General features: G+C 40.8%; 2 protein-coding genes across 4 annotated transcripts; one reads left to right on the top strand and one right to left on the bottom strand.

The window, feature by feature from the left end:
• Nucleotides 1–96: 96 nt before the first annotated feature.
• On the top strand, nt 97–4,429 carry il12a (interleukin 12a). Of its 2 annotated transcripts, none has more exons than XM_086261772.1 (7): nt 97–2,261; nt 2,826–2,971; nt 3,098–3,187; nt 3,344–3,385; nt 3,493–3,636; nt 3,751–3,792; nt 3,929–4,429. In XM_086261772.1, exons 1-7 carry the CDS (start codon nt 2,165–2,167, stop codon nt 4,070–4,072), a joined length of 705 nt encoding a protein of 234 aa, XP_086117898.1. In that variant the 5' UTR covers nt 97–2,164; the 3' UTR covers nt 4,073–4,429. The 2 variants fall into 2 exon arrangements, with proteins under 2 accessions (XP_086117898.1, XP_086117899.1); XM_086261773.1 differs by lacking the exon at nt 97–2,261 and adding an exon at nt 2,276–2,712.
• Nucleotides 4,404–21,051, bottom strand: LOC147314666 (uncharacterized). 2 transcript variants are annotated; one of them, XR_015124698.1, is made up of 18 exons: nt 20,585–21,051; nt 18,257–18,288; nt 15,655–15,687; nt 14,374–14,445; nt 13,821–13,850; nt 13,622–13,657; nt 13,192–13,233; nt 13,048–13,097; nt 12,056–12,108; nt 11,735–11,961; nt 11,357–11,610; nt 9,784–9,909; nt 8,969–9,104; nt 8,794–8,841; nt 8,626–8,697; nt 8,191–8,478; nt 7,587–7,710; nt 4,404–6,113 (listed from the first exon to the last, which is right to left on the bottom strand). XR_015124698.1 is itself a non-coding variant. In XM_086261771.1 (17 exons), exons 1-17 carry the CDS (start codon nt 20,632–20,634, stop codon nt 6,085–6,087), a joined length of 1,578 nt encoding a protein of 525 aa, XP_086117897.1. In that variant the 5' UTR covers nt 20,635–21,051; the 3' UTR covers nt 4,407–6,084. The 2 variants fall into 2 exon arrangements, 1 of the variants encoding a protein (XP_086117897.1); XM_086261771.1 differs by lacking the exon at nt 7,587–7,710 and having other exon boundaries at nt 4,407–6,113.
• Nucleotides 21,052–21,101: the final 50 nt, after the last annotated feature.

Below are 21,101 nucleotides of genomic sequence, written 5' to 3'. Positions count from 1 at the left end.
ACATAGAGATGAAATTGCGCTTTCAGTTGAGCTTCCTCCTTGAGTGCAAGAACTAAAACCTCACAATAGCAGTGAGAGTATATGACATCACATCACACGTAGTATGACTCAACTCCCTTTTTCGGTCTTGCCTCATCATGACACTCGTAGTTCTCACTACGAGGGTTATTGGGGTTGCGTTTCTGCTCTTAAAGGGACTTCATATCAATTTGGGCAACCCCTTTTGGGTCACATTCAGGGATTTTTGTTTCTCAAGAAAAAGGACAGTTTGTGGAATTAAAATATTTAACGAATGGCCACTTGTGGTCCAGTGAAAGGTAAAAGGATACAGAAATAGTTCTATATGACTTGTAGGTTTGGTAATGAATACAGTGTTTTTACTTGGAAAATCTCCCCTTCTTACTCTCGGATCATATATCTGAGTATATGTTGTATTGTATAAAGTGAGTGATGGTAAGTTTAAGTCTGATGGTCCAAAGACAAAGGCCAGGAAACTCCTCTCAACCACACGATGACCACAGTTTCAGAGAATGCACTTCCCTTCAAAAGTGGGTAAGCACAGTAGACGGCAGTTTCTGAAAACGAGTGAGAGAGGAGAACAAAAGTAGTGCTTTGTGCGTTTCAAAATTTCACGTTACTCTCATTTTGAGTCTTGTGTAATTCTCCGATCCTCTGTGGATAGATAGAAAGCAGAACGATAGCTCATAGCATAGACAGCATCTAAAAAGAGTTCAAAGTTAATTTGTCACATATGAAATAGACATTAAAACAGTCTCACCTTCACTGTTGTTCTGGAGGTTTTGATCATATCCACAACCTTCCAGGGTTAGCGTTAGGATTAGCCTCAGTGAAATGTGTATTTAACACAGGTTAAATACACATTTCACGGAACATGAACACTCATCTGTCTGTTTCATCTTTTTTGTTATTTCATGTAAAACATGAATAAATAAAAATGGATAGATTAACTTTCCTTTCACGGAAAAGTAAAACCAATTTAAGAGAATTTATTTAATTAAATGTTTCAAGTAGTAGGGTTATTTAACAGGTAACTTTGATATCCAAACGCCACCTGAAAATTATCTTCTTGTAAATAATACCTACAGTCACTGTGTCACGACACAAAACTATTTTAAAAACTTGCAAATACGCAGTTCAGAACTACATTCATGGATACTGGGAGCATTCATATCATTTGCTGGAGTGGTTAAAGGGTAATTTATAAGTAAAAAGGAGCTGATATATATATAGAACATAATCTAAGTGTAGAAGAAAGTACCCATTCTGAAGAACTTCTCTTTTAAACTTTTTCTTGGACTTTTATTATCCAGTGAATTAATTCTCTGTCCCTTAGCAGCATTTTAGTATCATACTGGTGGGACTACATTGTCAGGCGGCTACACTGTGTAATTTAAATGTTATTATTTAATATTTTATGCAAAGAAACTGTAGCTTTAGCCGATATTTCTCTAATAGATTTGATAAACAGCGCTATGGCCAGGCTACCGTGTTACCCTGCCCTGTGGGGATTGGTTGGCATTGCTCATTGTTTTCCAAGTTTGAGCATGAGTGAAAACAAAGCAGACATAAACCACAACCACCTCCTCCTCAACACGAGGAAAATAATAATAATAATAATGCCACCTCCTCTTCATTGACGTTATCAGTCAGTTGGTCAAGAACATGCGTAATTAGTCATGCCTGAATGGACACCCGGTTGTATCTGTTGGGGAGAACGTCCGTGGAATTAATTACCACAAGTGAATGAGGCGCTTACTCACCTAATGACAGTCCACTGACAATTTACCACCACAGACCACAATGTTGGTTTGGCCCCTGCTATGATTAGTTTACTATCAGCCGCTCCTTTTTACCAACAGTTGGGTTATTTTATTTCTGTTTTTTATGATTTATTCTGCATCCAGGTCTGCAGGAAGCAATAACTGTGCACCTCACAAGCACAGACTGCTGCAGTGAATAAAATGGTACACGTGCACTGCATCTTTATAACACTGCACACTTTCTGAGAACAGGCTGCGCAGTGCATGCGCTTCAATGTACTGAAAATTTTGCTTAAAAAACTAATTTCCCTTCATCGTCATCCATCCGTGTTGTTTTGATTTGATGCAAATATGCAAACGCCGTCACTTGACTATACTTTGATATGTTGTGGGTAGGGCGTCGTCAGCTTCCAGGACTGTGGGCTATATATAGTCTGAAAGTAAAGGCACTGGACATGGATGCTGAACGAATCTCAGCTTGTGAGTATATATAGTTTATCGAAAGTGCCCCTCATAGATGCTTCTTGTCAATCTGCAACAATCACATCGGCAAACTCCTTGTTTATTTTCCCCTAATATAAAAAAGATTTCAACGATTACCTCACTAGAAGGCTATTCATCATTGTGGACTTTTTTACACCTTGGTACATAGGAAATGCTCTCATAAATCGCGCATTAATTTTTCCCAGAGCTGGGTATTTAAGACTATTAATCAAAGAGAGAGAGAGAGAGATCTTTTGTTTTTCTTTCAACCATACAAAAAATTACATAATGATGTATGCTTTTAGTTTTAGTTAAGGGAATCCCCCCCCCCCCCAGCTATTAAGTATATAAACCCCAGCATCATACGGAGACTGAAACAGTGCTGATTTACCAAGCTCTGACCAAGTTCCCTATCTGATCAGCAGTCTTATGGCGAACATTCAACTATGTAAGTCAGATAGGCTGTTATTTAAATTGCTCTGTTGCGTGCTCGTGCAAACTGGGTGTCGTAATGCCCGTGTAGACTCGTGCGTTGACGGCTGTTTCTCTCTTTCCTTGCAGACGTCGCCAGCTGTGTGCTGCTGCTGTCCCTGAGCTGGCGCACATCCGAAGCTCTCCCGGTGCCCGCACCGAGCCCGGGGACCGGCGGTCAGTGCGCCGACTTCTACAAGATGCTCCTGCTGAACATCTCAAAAGCTCTGGACAGCGTGAGTACAAATCTCCGCAGCGTGTGATTTTTGCTTGATTTTCCTCCCTTTTTTTTCTCGGTATCTGTGTCGTTTATCCGTGATTATTCTACTCTGTAGCAATAATTTCTTTACTGTGTATTACAGATTTATTTGAGTGATGGTATCCAATCGGAAAAAATTGAGATGAGGAATACTGGGGAGACCGTACTGGCCTGTGCACCCACTCTGACTCAGGTGAGCCTTTTCTCAAAGCAGCACAGTTTATGGGGACAGCTGACAGCTGTCATAATTTCAGTTCAGCTTTCACTGTGTTTTAATTGGTTGGGCAACTTCAAATGACTGTAGTGTAAACATTGCTGATTTTAAATGTCTGTTTGTTTTCCTGCACAGAACTTAGGTTGCGTGACACAAAGAAATTCTTCCTTCAGTGAGGTCAGTGTCAGACACACTGTATATTCTATAAAAAAGAAGCTATGATTCATATGCATGTGTTGGTATTGTAGCTGAAACTGAACGGGGTTTTCCCATTGTTTTGACAGACTGAATGTCTGAAGAACATAAAGAAGGACCTGCTCTACTATCACGAAGCGATTGCATCTTACCTCACAGGTCCTCTCAAAAATGGTCCAGAGGAAATTAGACTTCTGAGCCCAATCGTGGAAATCACAAAGAATCTCACAGAGGTGTGTTTATCTTGTAATTTCTTTTTTAAAATTGAGACATCGAGACTTCAAGGTGAAATAGTTTGAATCTCCTGGGAAGTACTTGTCTAACTAAATATTCCTCGGTTTATACAGAACTGCTTTCCGCAGCTGGACGTAGAGAACCTGCCCTCAAAGGTATTTTTATATTCTTTGTTCCATATTTACACCTTGTCTTTCAGTCTTTAGGATCACTGATCTTGAGTATTTGGGGTTTCTTTTCCTGAGACCTTATTGTCCTGCATTCACACTCTATCCTCTCCTGTTGTAACAGGATGCCAAAGTGTGGGGCACTTTGGCAATCCAGTCCTACAACAACCGGCTGGAGATGAATAAGATGATGAAAGGCTTCCACATCAGAGCCATCACTATCAACCGAGCCATTGGCTACATCTCCTCGGGAGACCACAGGAAGTAAACGTCCTGCAACCTCTTCAACTTCAGCCTCATCAAATAATACCACAACAAATATCAAATCTCTATTATCACATCAGAACAAGCTGTCCTAATTAGTCACTACCATCTCTTTCAACTACTGACCAAGTTCTACAATGTACCTGCTGCACAACTGTCTGCACTGAAGGAAGTTTACTCAGGCATAAGCTAGCTGGTTCAACTCCAGTATCTTCATTCAGTAAGTGCTGAAGAATGTTCAAATTATCGTTACGCTTAGGCGTGAGTTATAATGATTTTATTTATTTATTTATTGCATCTATTTATTTATTTGATCTCCAGTTGTATTATTTATTGTTATTTAAATAAAGTATTTTGTTATCAAGCATCAAAGTTGAAGTGATTTTGATTGAAACTGTTCACCATCAGTTAGAAGTTAAGAAATGCAGTAAAAAAGAGACATGTAAGACACTTTCGGTTGTTTCCTTCAGTCAATAGCGCTTCGTTATTTCATCTCTTCTGCCAAGGCTACTGCCTGTTTCAAAATATACAAAAAGTAAATGAAGGGAACACCTGAACAATCTTAACTTTGATTTTTGTCTCGAGCTCGAATCCTACCCTTAAAGAACAGATGATTTTGTTTTCCACAGTATTCAGTTCTTCATGATCTGATTTGTTTCCTTTTATTTGAACAACGTTCTAATAATATTACATAAAAACTAAGCAGCTGAAACTTGGTGAGACACGATCAAAAGCAGGAACTATTCTGTTTTGGTGTGAATTCGGATCACTTTCCTTAAAATGATGAAACAAACAGTGATTTCACTTGTTTTATGAAAAGTCTTTGGAGATTCTGACATGGTTTAAAAAGAAAAGGAAAAAACAACAACAACAAACACATTTGTAACAGGGATAAATTGGACTGTTAGTGGTATTTTTCTTTTAAGGAAACAACCCTTTTCTCTGAATGAAACATTGTGGTTTTCTCAAATAATGTTTACAAAAACATTTGCAATTGGTACCTGAAAGATTTCCACAGATGTTCCTGCTGATTTTATTGTACTTAATCGTACCTGAGGTCTAGATCTGCGAAATAATCCTCAAAAAACTGAATTAAAATATACGTTGCTTAGTTTTAGCTGCACTCACACAGGTAAAACACCTAAATTTATCCCTGAATCCCAACATGCTGCATTTTTGTTTTTCATAAAGATTACACATTTGGGGGAAAAAAAACAAAAAAAAAAAGAAAAGAAAAGAAATGCATTCAAGCCTCCGGAGGGCAGGACGTAATTCCCAGTTAAACATAATCAGCATCATTTTCTGGTCCTCGTGCACAGCTGTTTTACAGAGTCACGGTTATCGCATCAAATAAAGGACATGTAGACAAAAAACAGACATAACTGGCTTTAAAAAAACATGAGTGACAATGAAATGGAATCTATTTACAGGAAATAGTGCAGACAAGTTTACAAAAACACAAACTAGTTTCATAGTTCAGTCTGTAATTCTGTGGACAGTCATTTTCACGTCCACGTGATATAATGCCTAATTGTTTTATAAAAATTCCCACAAGCCCAACATTCAAAAGTGAAAGAACACACACAAATGGATGGATTTTTCCAGATGTCTTTGCAGTTTCAACACTGCAGCACCAAACATTTACATCTGTTACTGGCTACATAATTAGCTACTAAACATCTCAATGACCTCTACGCCTCTACTGGTCATTTTTTTTACCTGCTTAAAGATAAAGGTAAGCTAATTTATTTCTGTATCCTTAGATACAGCACAGTTGGTTCTGTACTCACCACAGAACCCAAGAAAACTACAGCTGACCTAAAGAAGGGAAACAAAAGGAAATGATTCCTTTTTATGAAATGCAGAACTATAAACAAATCAGTTTCATATCTAGAAAATATTCAAAGAGAAATGCAAACTGAAGGGAGACGTTAACTCTGCTCTGTTGTGTTCCTGAGATCGTTTCTTCCCGCCGATGATATCCAAGAGTAATGGAATTCATTTTCATTTTCCCTTTCACTTTACCGCTTCGTTAACCATCATATCTGAAAACAACAAACAACAAATAATGAATTAAGATTCTGTACCATCCTTTGAGTTTGAATTTTCAGTGCTCTTCACCTAAAGAGTGAAAGAGCTGCTGAGACAGTAATATTTGTACTGCAGTACATAGAATCGGTGGGATTGTCATGCATACTTTATTTAGGTAAGTAGCAAGAAGTTTCAGCTCATCGCAAACACAACTACTCTGATGAGTTGGCCTCTGGGAGCCTGTCCCATTCTACGGTTCCTGGAAATGAGCCTTTTGTATTTCGGGTTCCCCTGTCCTAACCGTGATGGGTTTTAGAACAGTTTTTTGGTTAGATGCCTGAAATAAAGTCAGTGACTAACAGAAGCTTGGAGTATTTTTTACAGTTTGTTTTAGAGTAAAAGTTGTTCGTTAACAAGCGGTTTCATGATCCTTCAGACATTCACGTCATCACACTGAACATGCCTAAGTTATAAACTCCGATGTTAGGATTTTACTTTTCTCCAAGAATCGCAAACTTGCGAGCCTCATTTGGTAAAAGATTTTAATTATTTACACCTATTAAAAAGTAAAAATATACTAAAAGAAAAAACCCAAAACACATAAAAGTACAAGAATTGGTCAAGATTGTCTTGCTGAATGAAACATGTACAGTCATAACCTTTTATTTCCCAGTTTTGTTTTGCAATTATCCACGAAGTGGAAAAGTCCCACTGTTTTTTTTGTTTGTTTGTTTTCAAAGGGAACCAGGTGTGGTCCTCAGTCCCAGGGTTAGCCTACAAAAATACATCAAATAAAATATGTCATCTCACTAGTACTGTATTTTTCTGGGCTTTTGGTGTATCCAGGGGATATCTGGACTAAGATTTTCCTTTCCACCAGCTAATATTTGTTTGACTAATGCAGAAAAACAAGATAAATCATCAGCAGACCATAGCTGATGGTTATCTGATGCATTTTCTCAAATGGCATCCATCTTTTGTGCTCCGTGGAAAGGACTGTTTATCTGCATGTAACCGAAGCTTGCTCAAACATTACCAGCTTATGCATACTGATAACAAAAGGCTTGTCCCTTTTGTACAGATTCTACATGAGCCTGTGCAGATGGCTATTTGTATACACTGCTCTAAAAAATGAAAAGGAACACTTTTTAATCTGAGCAAAGCATCAAGTCAGTTAAAGTTCTGGGATTTTGTCCTGGTCAGTTAATCAGCAGAGGGTGTTGTTAATCGGTTTCAGCTGCTTTGGTGTTAATGAAATAAACAACGGGTGTTGCAAGAGGAGGAACAATGAGACAACCCATAAAACAGGAATGTTTTACAGGTTGAGGACACTCGCATTTTTTCCCTCCTCAGCTAGGGTCAGTGTCACCGCTGGTAGCAGTTGGCCATACCTGGACCCAGCAGGTCAATACGTGCCTTTGCGATTGACCGGCAGAGTCTCAAGAGCATGGAGGAGATTCCAGGAGACTCTTATTTAGCAAGCTTACCCTGAGCACGTGTGAGAGAGGCTGGAGAAGCCGCGGAGAAGGTTATGCTGCTTTTAACGTCGTTCAGTTACCCGTTAACCGGTTTGGTGGTGGGTCAGTGATGGTCTGAGAGACGCACGAACCTCTGCAGGTTAGGCAACGGCACAATGACTGCAGTTAGATATCAGGATGAATTCCTTGAATTGTATTGTCACACCCTAGACTTGTGCAGTGGGTACTGGCTTCCTCCTGCTGCCCGATCACACGTGGAGAGGCTATGTAGGTGAATGCATTTATACCCCTGACTCGCTGCCTGACTAAATCCAATCGAGCACCTCTCAGGTGTTCAGTGATGCCCTAGTCCAGATATGGGAAAAGATCCCTCAGGATACCAAGCATGTGTGGGTCATACAAACTACTTCCTGCAATAAAATTTTGGTAACACAGACTAGTCTGCTGGATTATTTTTTTTCTTTGATTTTTGGGGCGTCCCTGAATTCAGCCCTCTGTAGGTTGATCAGTTTGATTTTCCATCTAACAACAATTTGATTGGTTGACTTTTACATGCCTGCTCTTCACGAGCATTCATCACCATCTTAAATTGTTTAGGTTTGCAGTGTTGTACCTTGTAATGTCTGATGAACCTCATTTGGCAAGTCATCCAGCTCCTTCACACTTTCCAAAAGATTCCTAGCCGTGGCTTCTCCCGAATTCCTGTTCTTCCACATCAACAGCATCTTCAACTTCTGCATGGTCACATCTGTCTCTGCTGTCTGGATATTATCCAGCTCCTTGGAGGTAACATCTAGAAAGATAGCCACCTGTTTCCACTCCTTCCCGAGCCGCTTGGCCACCTGTAGCAGCTGCTTCTCTGACATGTCCTGGCCCTGAGTGGCCGCTGTTTTCACTCCATCTGGAGAAAGATGCACATAAACACATGGGTATTTGTTTTTAGTAAGATTTTAGGCATATCTGGAATAGTTCAGGTGTGAACTGTTGACTTGGCCATAAAGTTGTTCATGAAGTTTTGCTGAAATCACAGTCAGACACTTAAAGATACCTGGCTCGTCTTGCATTCGAGTTCTTTTAAAGGCTAGTTCGTCTTCTGAGGGGCTGCTGCTTCTCTGTCTGCCTATTTCAGAGACAGATATAACATCAGTTAATGTTTTCAAGCTAAAAACGTGCTAAAGTCTAATCGGATTACAAAAAAGTGAAAGAGCCAGCATACTGTTTGTCCTTTTCCGCGGCTTCTTCTCAGTGTTATCCACACAGTCACCTAAGGGAAGAGCAAAAGATGGACGTGGACCAGTGAATCCTTTTTGGTTTATTCGGTTTTCGGTCAACATAAACACAAACTTCCAAAAGACAAAAGTGTCTCCAAAGTAAGACTCATGCACCGGTACCTTCTCTGATGGTAGCAGACCATACAGTCTCCTCAGTGTTAATCTCTATGAGAGACAATTTAAATGGAGGGTGCTGCTCAAAGAAAGCCTCAAAGTAGCCCTTCATCTTAGTGACTGCAAGGGTGAATTTCAGTTCCTGTACAGAGACACACAGACACAACTTAGCTGTGTAGTCAGTGAAATAGAAAAGCAAAATCTTATAAATGAGATCAAATCAAAAAGCACCTTTGGACGAGTCTGAACTACTTCTAGCTCTCCTGCTATTTTTAGATCTTTCTGTGGAAGTCCAGTTCTAACCAATGTGTCTTGTGCAGACATCAAACTTCACTGTCAACCTGGCGAGACTTTCCCGTCGTGGATTAGCAAAGATAATGAAAGCTGGCTTTCCAGCTATGGCCAACAGACCAAGTAGCATTTTCTAGTTAAAGAATCCACAGGAAAGGAACATGTTTGTCTTTCTTTTAGCCACCCAGATATTCATCAGGTTGTTTGTTGTAAATTTGTCATTGCAGACTCTAATGCTACTCTAATCTCCTCAAGTATCTGAGGGAGAACATTTGATGAAGTCTTCTTCTCCAAAAAATAATATTTCGTATTAGAGTCACCATTTTTGCACCAAGGAGGAGAAGATCCAGCTTGCCTTGCTGGCTGAATGTGGACAGAATGGGACTAACACTGAGCAATCAAAAATAGCAGCAGTGCTGGAAGCCGCCCTGAGGTGCACAAGGAGATCACATTGAAAGCCCAAATTTAAGACGTGTAAGGTTTTTGCTTTTTGATCCACGTAAATTGCAGATTTGTTGAGAGACACACACCTGAGGTTTGATGTCTCCCTCCGGCTCGCTCAGGAGACGATACGTTCCCTCGTCCAGCTTGCACGTGGGAGGCTTTACTATTTCAATGTAGCGAGTCTTGTAGCCCCGCACCTGATTCTTTATATCCTAGTTTAAAAAAAACATAGCTGGAGTTCAGTTTGTAGGCAACGATGACAGAGAAGTTACTAAACTGAGGGCGTCTCATAAGGACTCAGAGTTCACGGTGAATGACGGTAGGACAGAGCGACGGGAAAACAGCAGCAATGGAAAAAAAGACATCATACGGGGAAAAAAATAATCAATGCATTTTTAGAAATAGCCCTTTTTTTAGGTTATAATAAATGAATGACTATTGACCAGCAACATCCTCAAAAACAAACACACATGCTCACAAAACCACAAACACTTCCTGAGTGAGTTCAGTAGTTCAAGTTTTTAAAAAAAAAAAAAAGAAAAACACCAACAGCTTTACAGCTTTAATGTCATGTAGCTGTCATATTTACACGGTACACTTACAGTAACACAAACACTATTTTGGTCACTGACATTTTTCTTTTATTTTGATATGACTCTTTGTTTTAAGAAGATGAATACTCGAATCATTTCCCTGCACAAACCCTGCGCTTCACTGTAAATAACTAAATGACAGTTGGTTTACTAAGGCCGGTAGCACAAATTGTAGCTGAAATACAAAATCCTGGAAATCTGCACCATTGAAGCTGTTGGCAGTTCGACTAATTAACAAAAAGTGGAAGCTACATTTCGAACAAATTTCTACAAAATTTCAATGGTGAGGTATTTTTCTGGAGTTTCGTCCAGAAAGAATTGGCCGTGACTGAAAAACACAAGGAGACTTTTGATGGTCTCATGAATGGAATATTTCTGTGTGCTGCTCCTGCAACGAAGGTATTTTTGCTGCAGTTTTATTTTTGAACTCTACTCAATGTAAAGAAAAATTCCTCAATTGAAACACAGAATTTACTTTTCACTTTAAGAGAAACATCATGAGAAGTCGGTCAAAGCGTTGGCCGGTCGTGTTCTTCTAAAAGTGGGCAGTTAACGGTTTTATATCTATACACACACATACATATGCATTTTCTATAAATGTGAAACTGATTACTGTCCTCAGTCGTCTGGGTTTAGCATGTGCATTTGTTAAACATGTGTGTTTGTGGTCAGGCATGATCAGAAAATAACCTTGTGTAACCATGTGCATGCTGCGTTAGTGCAAGGTAACTGCAGTATTTCGTTATGGAACAGAAACAGATACTGGGAGGGGAAAGAAGTGCTGAATCCCAGTTACACTTTTAAGAATGAAAATAAACAAGGCACTTTTTTTAAATCGTGTCACTAACAATTGCCAATGCCCGTTTCAAAGAAGTGTGCTCTAACTGGATGTTGTGGAAATGAAGACAGAGATAGAGAAAGAAAACAGGATCCTGAAACCCGAGGAGGGTTTGGTTAAATTTGACCAAATTTCCAAAACCATATGTCAGGTTTGGAAATACACCGCAAGTCTACTGACAACCAAAACAGAGCTGGTTGGAGATCTTTCTAAAAAAACACCACTTACCTTGATGTCAGACGCACTGTTTGTGCCCAGATAAACGTGGAAGCTGTAGCTGTTGTTGTCAGTGGTGAGCTGCTTGTAGACCAGAACCACCCCATGATGCTCTACAGCCTGGCTCGTCTGAATGATGGGACCAACGGGCGATAGGGACGTCACATTCCACTTAACGTGGCTCCCTGAGTGATCCACTGTAGGCTCGATGACTGGACGGTTGCCCTTTATGTGTAGGACACTGAATGTCATGTCATTGTCAGTATCTGTGATATAAGACAGAAAAACAACATTTCACATTTAAACTGAGTAGTTATTGTTGTACCGAGTCAGAACTCTTGCTTCATTCACACAGCGTAAATGTGCTGGGTGAATGCCCTACGAGCTTACGAGCAAGGCAGATGGAGTGTGGGAACTGGATGGACTTGAGGACAGACGCGTCCTTATTGACTGTGTCCACATTGAAGATGGGTCCAGCAAACTTCCAGGAGTCATGTAGAAAGGCGCCAAACTTGGACCAGGATAAGACAGAGTACCGCACAAGAACGCGCTCGGACGCTTCAAAAACCAGACCAGTGACCGAACACTCATATGTGCCCTCTTCTTCTAGCTGCACCCTGAAAGACACAAACACAGAGTCAGTGATGCTGAGCTATCAGAGCTGAACAAAATAAACGTGAGCATGATGCATGGAGACAATGTTCCACTTACTGCAACCGCCCCTTGGACAGTCTCTTCGGGGTAACGAGCTCACTGCCATGGCTCTGTGAAAAGCAAACAACAGCAAAGCACACAGTAAGGACAGAAACAGGTAAAAGAGTGTGCTACAAAGCAAGATTAATGGCTTAGCAAGCCGTCTCAAGCTTAAAATCAGAGTTTTCTGTGTCATAAAAGTGTTTTTTTTTTCCCAGCTAAAACACCGTATTATATTATGCCAAATATAACCTGGTCAGCAGCAGGTTATGTTCAGAGTTTGGGTTTAAAATCAGCTGAAAGTGCCAAGTTTAGACTGATTCTTCTCTTCTCACAGAATGATTTAAAAACTACTGAATAAAGTACAAACCGTGTGTCTCATTGCCACAGGAATGTGCATGTGTTAGTTTGGTGATGAAGAAAATGTTTTAACGTAGCTACTAAAACAGAGAAAACACATTCGATCGATAAAACTAATTTCACTTTGATCTGCTGACAAACTAAAGCAATCTCCACGTCTCCATTATTAGGCTTTGGAACAATAAGCTTTAAGTTTCAGAGGTCTAATGTGTAGCCGTCACCTTAGAAAGAAACAGCACAGGGAGCGTTTTCAGGGATGTGTGATAAATCCCAAGATTAAGGATTCTCTGCAGCTTTAATCTTTGTCTTATTTTCAACAGTGTTTACAGTGTTTTACATCATCTGATAATATTTCTGATTGGAGTGGGCTGCACTCCTGGGGTAATTTTGTGTGTAAAAGAGTGATATGACCCGTGAAACAATCCTTTTTTCAGGCCTGAAGCTTAATCTGATAACTGCCGCCTTGACACCCGTTATCTCTAACAGGGGTTTCAGGTTTTGTCGAGCCAGCTAACGCACAGAAAGCCTGGCTGTGTTGAACTTTGTTCAGGGTGTAACCCTGTGATGAAGACAGAATTAAGGGTCAGACGAAGTTAAACGGTAGCTGTAAAATCGCATTTTGTCAGATAGCACCTGGTTTCTGAGCTCACCTGTTGGACGGCTTTGCATTTTTCACAGCATGACTTGAAGGGCCTCTCATCTGTCAGCACACATGGCAACAAACGAGAGGTTATTCATGAGCCGGGCAACACTATCATGAGTGCAGCGTAGCGCATTACTTGGCATGGGCTTACCTTTCCCATTTAACACCCCTGCTTCAGGTCCAGCACCTGCCTCTGTGAGGTAAATGGATTCTGATCAGCAACTATCACATGAGAATCTTACAGGCTGAAATCCAATTTTAAGCCTCTGAGATATCCCACAAACAAATTTTGCAGCCAGTCCCAGGGTGTGTGTGTGTGTGTGTGTGTGTACGCGAGTGTGTGGATGTTTGCGAGAGGGTGGAGTGTGTTCAGTTACATTTTAGTTTTGATTCCTTAATTAAAAAGCCAGCTGAATCTGATATTTGTGACATAATTATGTAGTACTACTGCCAGTAAAACACAGTTGTGACCATAGACTACTGAGTCATCGCTAAGGTTTAGGCAGCTCCTACAAGCAGGCACGAACATCTACATGTACACAAACAAGCAAAATAAGAGTTTATTTCCTGGTGTGTCTTACTGTTTATAGAGTCTCCTGCATGGGCTTCTTCATTCTCTGGATAGGAAACAAAGCAAATTGAAGGATTTATAGAAAACTCTTGAAACCAAAATGCAACACATCAAACAGGCACTTCTGTTGACTTTAAACTCATTCATTTAATCAGCGGCAACACGAGGAGCCATGAAGTAGTGACTCTGGTGAGTCAAACAGATCTTACCTTCCTCTTCTCCATCCCTCTCAGTGCCTCCTGTTGAAAGATTAAATGACAAGGAAAAGAAGAAGCAGGAATATTAATGGAAATAGTTCAACTTTTTGCAGCATGCATTCATTTCCTGGGACATCTTTGAGAAAAATCGGCACTTTATAAACAACGCCTAATATAAAAGATACCACTAGCAGCTCGTTAACTTAGCACAAAGGGCAGAAGCAGGGAAAGGTCAAAACCAAGTCTGCCCACAGCACCTGTGAAACTCACTAATTATAACAATTTATCTTGGGTTTTTCCCCCCACCTGATGACAAAACTTCAGTACGTCACTGCCCCAGAGTGTCATCTTAGCAACAGTTTTATTCAGATTAAACAACGTGTCGCTTAACGAGTTTTAGAGGAGCTGGAAGAATAAAGAAAAGGTGTTTAAATCTATCCAAAGCAAAGGTGACACTTGCTGTCTGGATATTCATATTACCAAGGAAAACAAGAGTGTGGTTTTTCTCATTGTCCTTTCCAAAAAGAAAAATTATTCCATCAAGTTATGAAAATGTGGCTCTCACCATAAGCCTCATCCTCCTCTGAATTGTTGTCTTCGTCCTCTGAGCTCTCGTCGGTGGATGTTCCTGTGTTTTCTGTTCAACAAATCGATGTGCAGAGTATGTGTTAAAAGAATTTATCTTTAATAAAAAATAAAAGAGATTCATGCCACAGCTGGCTAAACATACAGTGCTGTGAAAAAAGGCTTGAGCACCACTTATTTCTTTTTATATTGCTTCCAGGGAGCCATGCGGTCTAGTCTTTTTAAAGTGGACTATGGCGACGGTTCTCCTGGCTTCCTGAAAGTCTATCAAAGATCTAAAAGACCTAATTTTCACTCTAGTTTTGTAACTTTATTTTCAGAAGAATGTTTTTGTTTGCTACAACCAATTTTTAAATTGTATATTTAGGACCTTTGTCACTAGCAGGCAGCCACAATGTTGTACCATCCCTTTAGGTGAATCTACAAAACAAATGTTTACACAGTTCAGCAGACATACAACAGTATTTTGCACCAGCAAGGTGATTCTCAAAGAGCTATTAGCCAAAGATTTGACATATTTCATCATGACGTACTTAAAAACAAATATGAGGAAACTGGCCAAAAGAAGTGGCAGAGCTAGAAAACCATCTATAGCGGATTAACTGTATCTGAAATTCACGTCCTTAAGAAATAAGAAAAAATACTTAAGAAAGGGGAAACAGGAAGAAAAACTTGGGGTGTGCTAAATTACACAAGAACTGCAAGGGCAATAGAGGCAACAAAATTTGAAAGATTTGGTTCAAATCATCATGTGAACAGAAGAGATGCTGTCATAGGGGATTTTTGCCAAAATTGATGGAATTACAAAAGCAGAAAAGTATCATCAGACTTTGATCCACCATGCTATGCCATCTGGAAAGAGTCTGGGGGCACAGCTTGACAATGAAACATATACATGCCAATGTAGTAAAAGCAAACCTGGATAGAAAAACACAGAGTGAAACCAGCATCAGTCATGGACTGGCCCCCCCAGAGCCAAAGAAGAGCTTTGGATGTTCTTCGAGAAGCGTGAAGAAATATTTCTGAACACTACTTGAAGGAATTACAAGAAAGCTGGGTCAGAGAGTTCAGGCTGTGTTGAAGAATAAAGCTGGTCATCCCAAATACTGACTTTCAACTCTATTTTTGCCTCAAATGTAGTATTTCCATGTGTGCTTGAACGTTGCAATAAATTGCTGAACCCATTTCCAATTTTGTAAACAAAATAAAAAGAAATGAGGGGTGGCTCAAGACTTTTGCACAGTGCGATATTTGTGCTTACCTGAACCGCTGCTGTCATTTTCTGCCAGATTATCTGTAAACAGATTAGTGAAAACGTTGAGACGGCTGCTGGTTATTTAGAAAAATCTGATGCAATAATTTCAAAATGTGAGAAAATCCAAAAACATTTATTTCCCCCAATTTTATTACTCACTACTACACATATGTCATTGTGATTGTCATTATGGCATCATCACTACTACGGAAACTAGAATACTTTAAATGGTTTGATAATCAACCCCCTCTTTAGTCATACTGCCCAGGACCCTGACAGCTGTCAGAGAGAAAAAAGCTGCTGTTGTTTTACCAGAAAAGCAACCATAATCCTGCAGTAAAAATAGAAACAACCAATAGTATGTAAATCGAGGGAAAGCTAAATTATTCAGACCGTTTCTTCTTCTACTTCCCCCACAAAGAAAAACACCTATTTAAGAGAAAGTAAGCCTCAAGCGCTCAACACTCACATGGTTTAAAAGTCAGAAAAAAGAAAAAAAAAAAAACTAGAGTGAAGCATGTGATGCATCACAAAAATAAGTACAGGATTAGAACAGGTGCAGCCCCAGTGAGAAACCTCCAGTTTTAGTTTACTTCTAGGTTCGTGCAGTGTGTGGTTTTAATTCATATTAGTCACCAAAAAGCCCTGAGCAGGGCTGAAGTACACCAGCAGTTTTTTATAGATGCGTCATTCACGGCAGCTGAACCGCAGCACCCCGTGAACAAGCCTGTGATAAGTGCAATGCATTAACATTCTGGCACATTTACGTAGATGGGGTCCAGAGGAACTGCTGCTGCTTCTCTCTTCCCAGCAGCACTGACTGTCCGTGGACCGGGCCATGTGGCCGAGCGCCAGGCTGGCTAATGGATGGAGCCCCTCCTCATCTGGCCCAGAGAGTTTTATCTTAGACTAACAAGCAGATGCTGTCTTTGCAGCTCCGCTCACAGCGCCTCCCTCATCAATCTCTCTGTCTCACTTTGCTCAATCTGTCTGCCTCACCTCTCCCTGCACTTTCTTCTCCATGCCTCTCTCCCTTGTCCTCATATGCCTCCTATGGCCCATCTCATTCACTGCAGCTGTTGCTGCTGCTGCTGTCTCACAGCTGAGCCAGCGGGCATCCCTCTTATTTGTCGTTTGGGCATGGCTGCTTCCCTTCATCAGGCTGACAAATAAGGTGGAGAGCAAGTGCCCGCACAGATGCACACATGCAGATGCAATCACAAATATGCAGAGAGTGCTAGAGGCTGTGTGCAACCTCAAGGATTTGGTTAGTATTGAAAGGTGTTAGCTGCCATCTGCTGGCTGAAAACCATAATACAGGAAAAAAAACAAAGAGGTTAATGGGTTCTTTTTGTGACTTATTAACTGACTCATTACTCCACCAGTAGATTTAAAGCTATCAAAATAAGTCAGCTTTGTCAGATCCATACTGGAATTCATGTTTTGGAAATATTATTTGAAAGACTGTAGATGTTTAGTGAATCTAAATATACATTTCTCCTACTTTAAATAAGACTAAACTACCAAACACTGGAAATGTGATATCCAATCCAGCTTCGAGTCAGGATCAGACTGATATCGATTTACAGTGTACCTGATATCAGAATGGTAACATACACTCACTGGCCAATTTTTAAGTACACCTGTTGAATCGCTTGTAACCACAATCAGCCAATCGCCTGACAACAAGTCAAAACATCTAGGCACGTAGACACGTTCAGGATAACCTGCTGAAATTCAAACTGGGCATCAGAACGAGGAAAAAAGGTGATGTACGCGGTTTTAAACATGGAATAGTTTTTCAGAAACTGCTGATCTTCTGGGGGTTTCCTCACATAACCATCTCTGGGGTTTACAGAGAATGATCCAAAAAAGGGGAAAATATCCAGCGAGCATCAGTCCTCTGGCTGAAAATGCCCTGTTGATGTCAGAGGTTAGAGGAGAATGGCCTCACTGCTTTTTGCACCTCGTTACACTCGAGCTATCTGAATGCAAAATGGGCTGCAGCATCATCTCCCCGTTAGCTTAGAACACAGGATTGGACAAACATTGCCTGGTCTGATAAGTCTTACATTCTGCTGTTACATTCAGATGGCAGGGTCAGGTAGGGCGAAAACAAGATGAAAGCATGGATCCATCCTGCCTGGCATCAACACTTCTGGCAGGTGTAACATTTTCCTGGTTGGTGACCATCCCTTTATGACCACAGTGAACCTTTTTTCTCCATATTAAAAAGCTCAAATTATCTCACACTGGTTAATTAAACATGACTGTGAGTTCGCTGTACTGAAATGGCCTCCACAGTCACCAGATCTCAAGGTAATAGCGAAACTTTTGCATACGGTGTTACAAGAGATTCAAATCATGAAGCAGCAGCTTTCAAGCCTTTCATGCAAATGATATGGAAACAAGGACAGCAAACAGGAAAGGTGAGCCAGCTGGGAAAATATAACGAAAGGACGAGTAAAACAAAATACAAGAAGTGATAAATAGATGAGGATGCACACTTTTCAAATAGCAAGAGAACAACTGAGAGCTCAAAGAAAATGAAAACATGAAGAGCTGCTGAAAGAGAGGGCAGGAAAGCAATGAACCGGCTGGTGTTTACCTTTGTTCTCAGGTGCGGGGATATCGCCGTCTCTGTAAGGCAGAAGAGATAACATTCAGACAAATATAAATCAAACAGAATTCTCCAGCCGTGTAAGATTCAAAGTGCTTTTTTATTTATTTTTGTTTTTAAAAATTGTGCAGCTGCAGGATCACGCAGTAGCCGATACTTCTCCTTTTCTGTACGGCTGAGTAAATCAGTCAAAGAGGAAGTGTGTGGCTAAACGGCCTGCATCACACTTTCTCACGAAACTCCCTTCTCTCAAACGCTTTCAAAGCAGTGTTGATAGCAAAGGAAAGAGCTGAGGAAACATACAGGCTGGGTCTGTTTCCCATTCAACAACTCAGGTTAGACTCTTTTCATTTATGGCTTTATCATAAGACAGCATCAAGCAGAGCGTAAATATGGCTGTCTATTTTCAGGGCCATTGTGTAATATTATAATCATACAATGTTAGCTGGCTAATTATTGACTTTAAGCACTTTGTTACTTTGTCCTACACATTTTTATGCACATGACAAGTTTTATCAAATATAAGCAAAAGACTGATAAACAGATCGCACCACACTAAACATCACTGCAAGCATCTGCAGTATGGTACTGCTCCTATATTCTTCTTAATGCTGCAATAATATATTCAGTGACAGCACTCAGACTTAGATATTAGATACCAGTCTTCCTGACTGTAAACACCAGCCGGTTCATTGTAAACAAAGCCAGACACGAACGCTGTCCAAGTGTTCGTATATGCTGTGTGAAGACTGGAGCAACCTGTTGATGCAGTCAGAGCAAGACGAAACACGCCTGTTCAAGGGTAAAAAAAAAAAAAAGAAAGCCAACCCCACAAGAAGAACGAGTTCACCACCAGCATGTGTTAAAAGAAAAAATAGGTCAGCCTTTGTTTTTTCCTGTCTCACTCTCGCTCTGCTGCAATTATATCCAAATGAAGCAAATGAATCAGGAAGCCTGGATTATTACCAAAGATCAAGAAGTGATACTTTATTTCTTTTGCTTGGCGGCTGTTTCGCCTGATAAGGAGCTGAGGCTTTCCTTTGTTTTTAAACATCTGTCCAGGAAGCTGAACTTTTTTCCTCTCTCTCTTTCTCTCTTCAAGGTCATCTCATCAGCGCCTCTGCCATACAGTCTCACAACAACACCACTGGGGTCATTGCCATGGTAATAGTAGTCATCTCTTCCTGTATGAGTCCTCATGCCTCCTATGATCTTACATGTTTAGAAATTAAAAACATACTCGATAACTCAAACTTCTGTGTGGTTTGTCTGTTTGTTTCTGCTTAAAGATAAAGCCCGGATCATGTCACAGTCGCAACAGCTTCCCACAAACAGCACAGAGAGGAGTGCGTTTGTGTATAGATAAACAACTGTCACATAGCACCAGCAGTGGAACAAAAGAGCCGCCCTTTGTCCCGGTCATTTATTGTCCAGACTTTACTGCTTTTATTGCATTTACAGCAAGTTAGAAATCTCTAATCAAATCATAAAGTGAAAGTTGGCCTTTTCCTGCTATAGCCTCACAAACAAAGCTGGAGTTGGAATTAATTTCTATCACATTTAACAGATTCATAGATCTTTAAGGTCTTTTGGCATCTGATCATCTGTTTGGGGACTTTTCCTGCCAGGTGGGGCGTGATGCCGTGCGAGTAACTCAGTAGCTCCGATGACAATGAGTCATCAGTATCACTTCACCTGTCTGTGGCTCACGGATGAACTGATGGTGAATATAACAGAATCACTAAAGACAACTGTATGAATTAGAAGAGTACAGTCGGTTAAAACCCGCCGAATAATATCTCAAAGCATCACCAAGCCGCGTAGGCACTGTCGTGTTTCGCTCTGCGCTGCACTTTAATGTGAGGCTGTGCATTAACGTGAACGAAAACCGATGTTTATTGTGTGTTTTTAATTGAACTAAACTGTTGCATAAGCTTTGCTTTACAGCTTCAGCTTTGGCACGCGCTACCAACTCGCTCGGTGATACGTTGTTGTCACACACAATGTTTAACAACAGAGCGGCGCGAGCGCACAGACACCAACAAAGAGATTTTAAACAGACCGTGTTTGCAACGAGGAAGCGAAAACTAGGCAGACATATATTGTTGTTGTTATTGTTTCATGAAATGCACGAGCAGATGAGCCCCGAAAAGACTACAGCGACAATGACTCCCACTTCCTGTGCGTGGGGGACGAGAGGCGAGATTTTTAGCTCTGCATCCACGCCGATTCGCCCAAAACTGTTCACAATTGAAAAACACAAACCGCCGCGGATCGCGCACAGCAACGCTTTCCACTGATCTAGTAACAACTTACCCATCCTCGAGGTGGCAAGCCGCACCGCAGCTGGCCATCTCCGCCACCATCCTCCGTCTGTGGCCCCGTTATGCTTTCTCTTCTTCACTAGCGTGCAGAGGCTGCGCGTAAAAACACCTGGGAGGCAACATGAGCCTCTCACCGGCGGCGATCGCGTTCTGGGTTAAAGGGCTAAGCATTTATTGGGGGAGACCTCTTTGGCTGCATTACTTATTTCACATCATGCGTCCCCCAGAGTGTAGCATTTCCTCTTTATCGAGAAAAAAATAACTCGGTTTGACTCCCCCGGAAAAAGCGCTCACTTTCCTAAAATCCACAAAAAGGAAACATCAGAGTCCCCTTTTGTGCAGCCTAAATGTGGGATGTGTTGCTTTCTTTCACAAAAAAAAACGTGCTTGTTTGTAAAAAGAAAGAAAAAATACAGACCACAGATCTTCACATCATAGGACCACCCGAATGTCTTTAGAGCAGCGCCACTCTCAGGATCAGCGCTGCTGCGCAGTTATTGCGCATGAAT

The sequence above is a fragment of the Aulonocara sp. 'chitande type north' Nkhata Bay genome, linkage group LG14, assembly GCF_057382095.1.
Source record: "Aulonocara sp. 'chitande type north' Nkhata Bay isolate Kocher_YH1m ecotype deep benthic linkage group LG14, A_spYH_male_GT1.1, whole genome shotgun sequence".
NCBI classification, from domain to species: Eukaryota; Metazoa; Chordata; class Actinopteri; order Cichliformes; family Cichlidae; genus Aulonocara; species Aulonocara sp. 'chitande type north' Nkhata Bay.
Note: the sequence above shows the minus strand (reverse complement) of the source record. Positions and strands in the feature narration are given on the sequence as shown.

Coding starts and splice junctions, on each gene's coding strand:
- LOC147314666 (XM_086261771.1), bottom strand. CDS start 20,634: ATGGTGGCGGAGATGGCCAGCTGCGGTGCGGCTTGCCACCTCGAGGAT. Junction 18,289..20,584: donor GCTTGCCACCTCGAGGATGG/GTAAGTTGTTAC, acceptor TCTGCCTTACAG/AGACGGCGATATCCCCGCAC. Junction 13,234..13,621: donor TGCAGGAGACTCTATAAACA/GTAAGACACACC, acceptor TTTACCTCACAG/AGGCAGGTGCTGGACCTGAA.
- il12a (XM_086261772.1), top strand. CDS start 2,165: ATGTTGTGGGTAGGGCGTCGTCAGCTTCCAGGACTGTGGGCTATATAT. Junction 3,386..3,492: donor GAAATTCTTCCTTCAGTGAG/GTCAGTGTCAGA, acceptor TTGTTTTGACAG/ACTGAATGTCTGAAGAACAT. Junction 3,637..3,750: donor TCACAAAGAATCTCACAGAG/GTGTGTTTATCT, acceptor CGGTTTATACAG/AACTGCTTTCCGCAGCTGGA.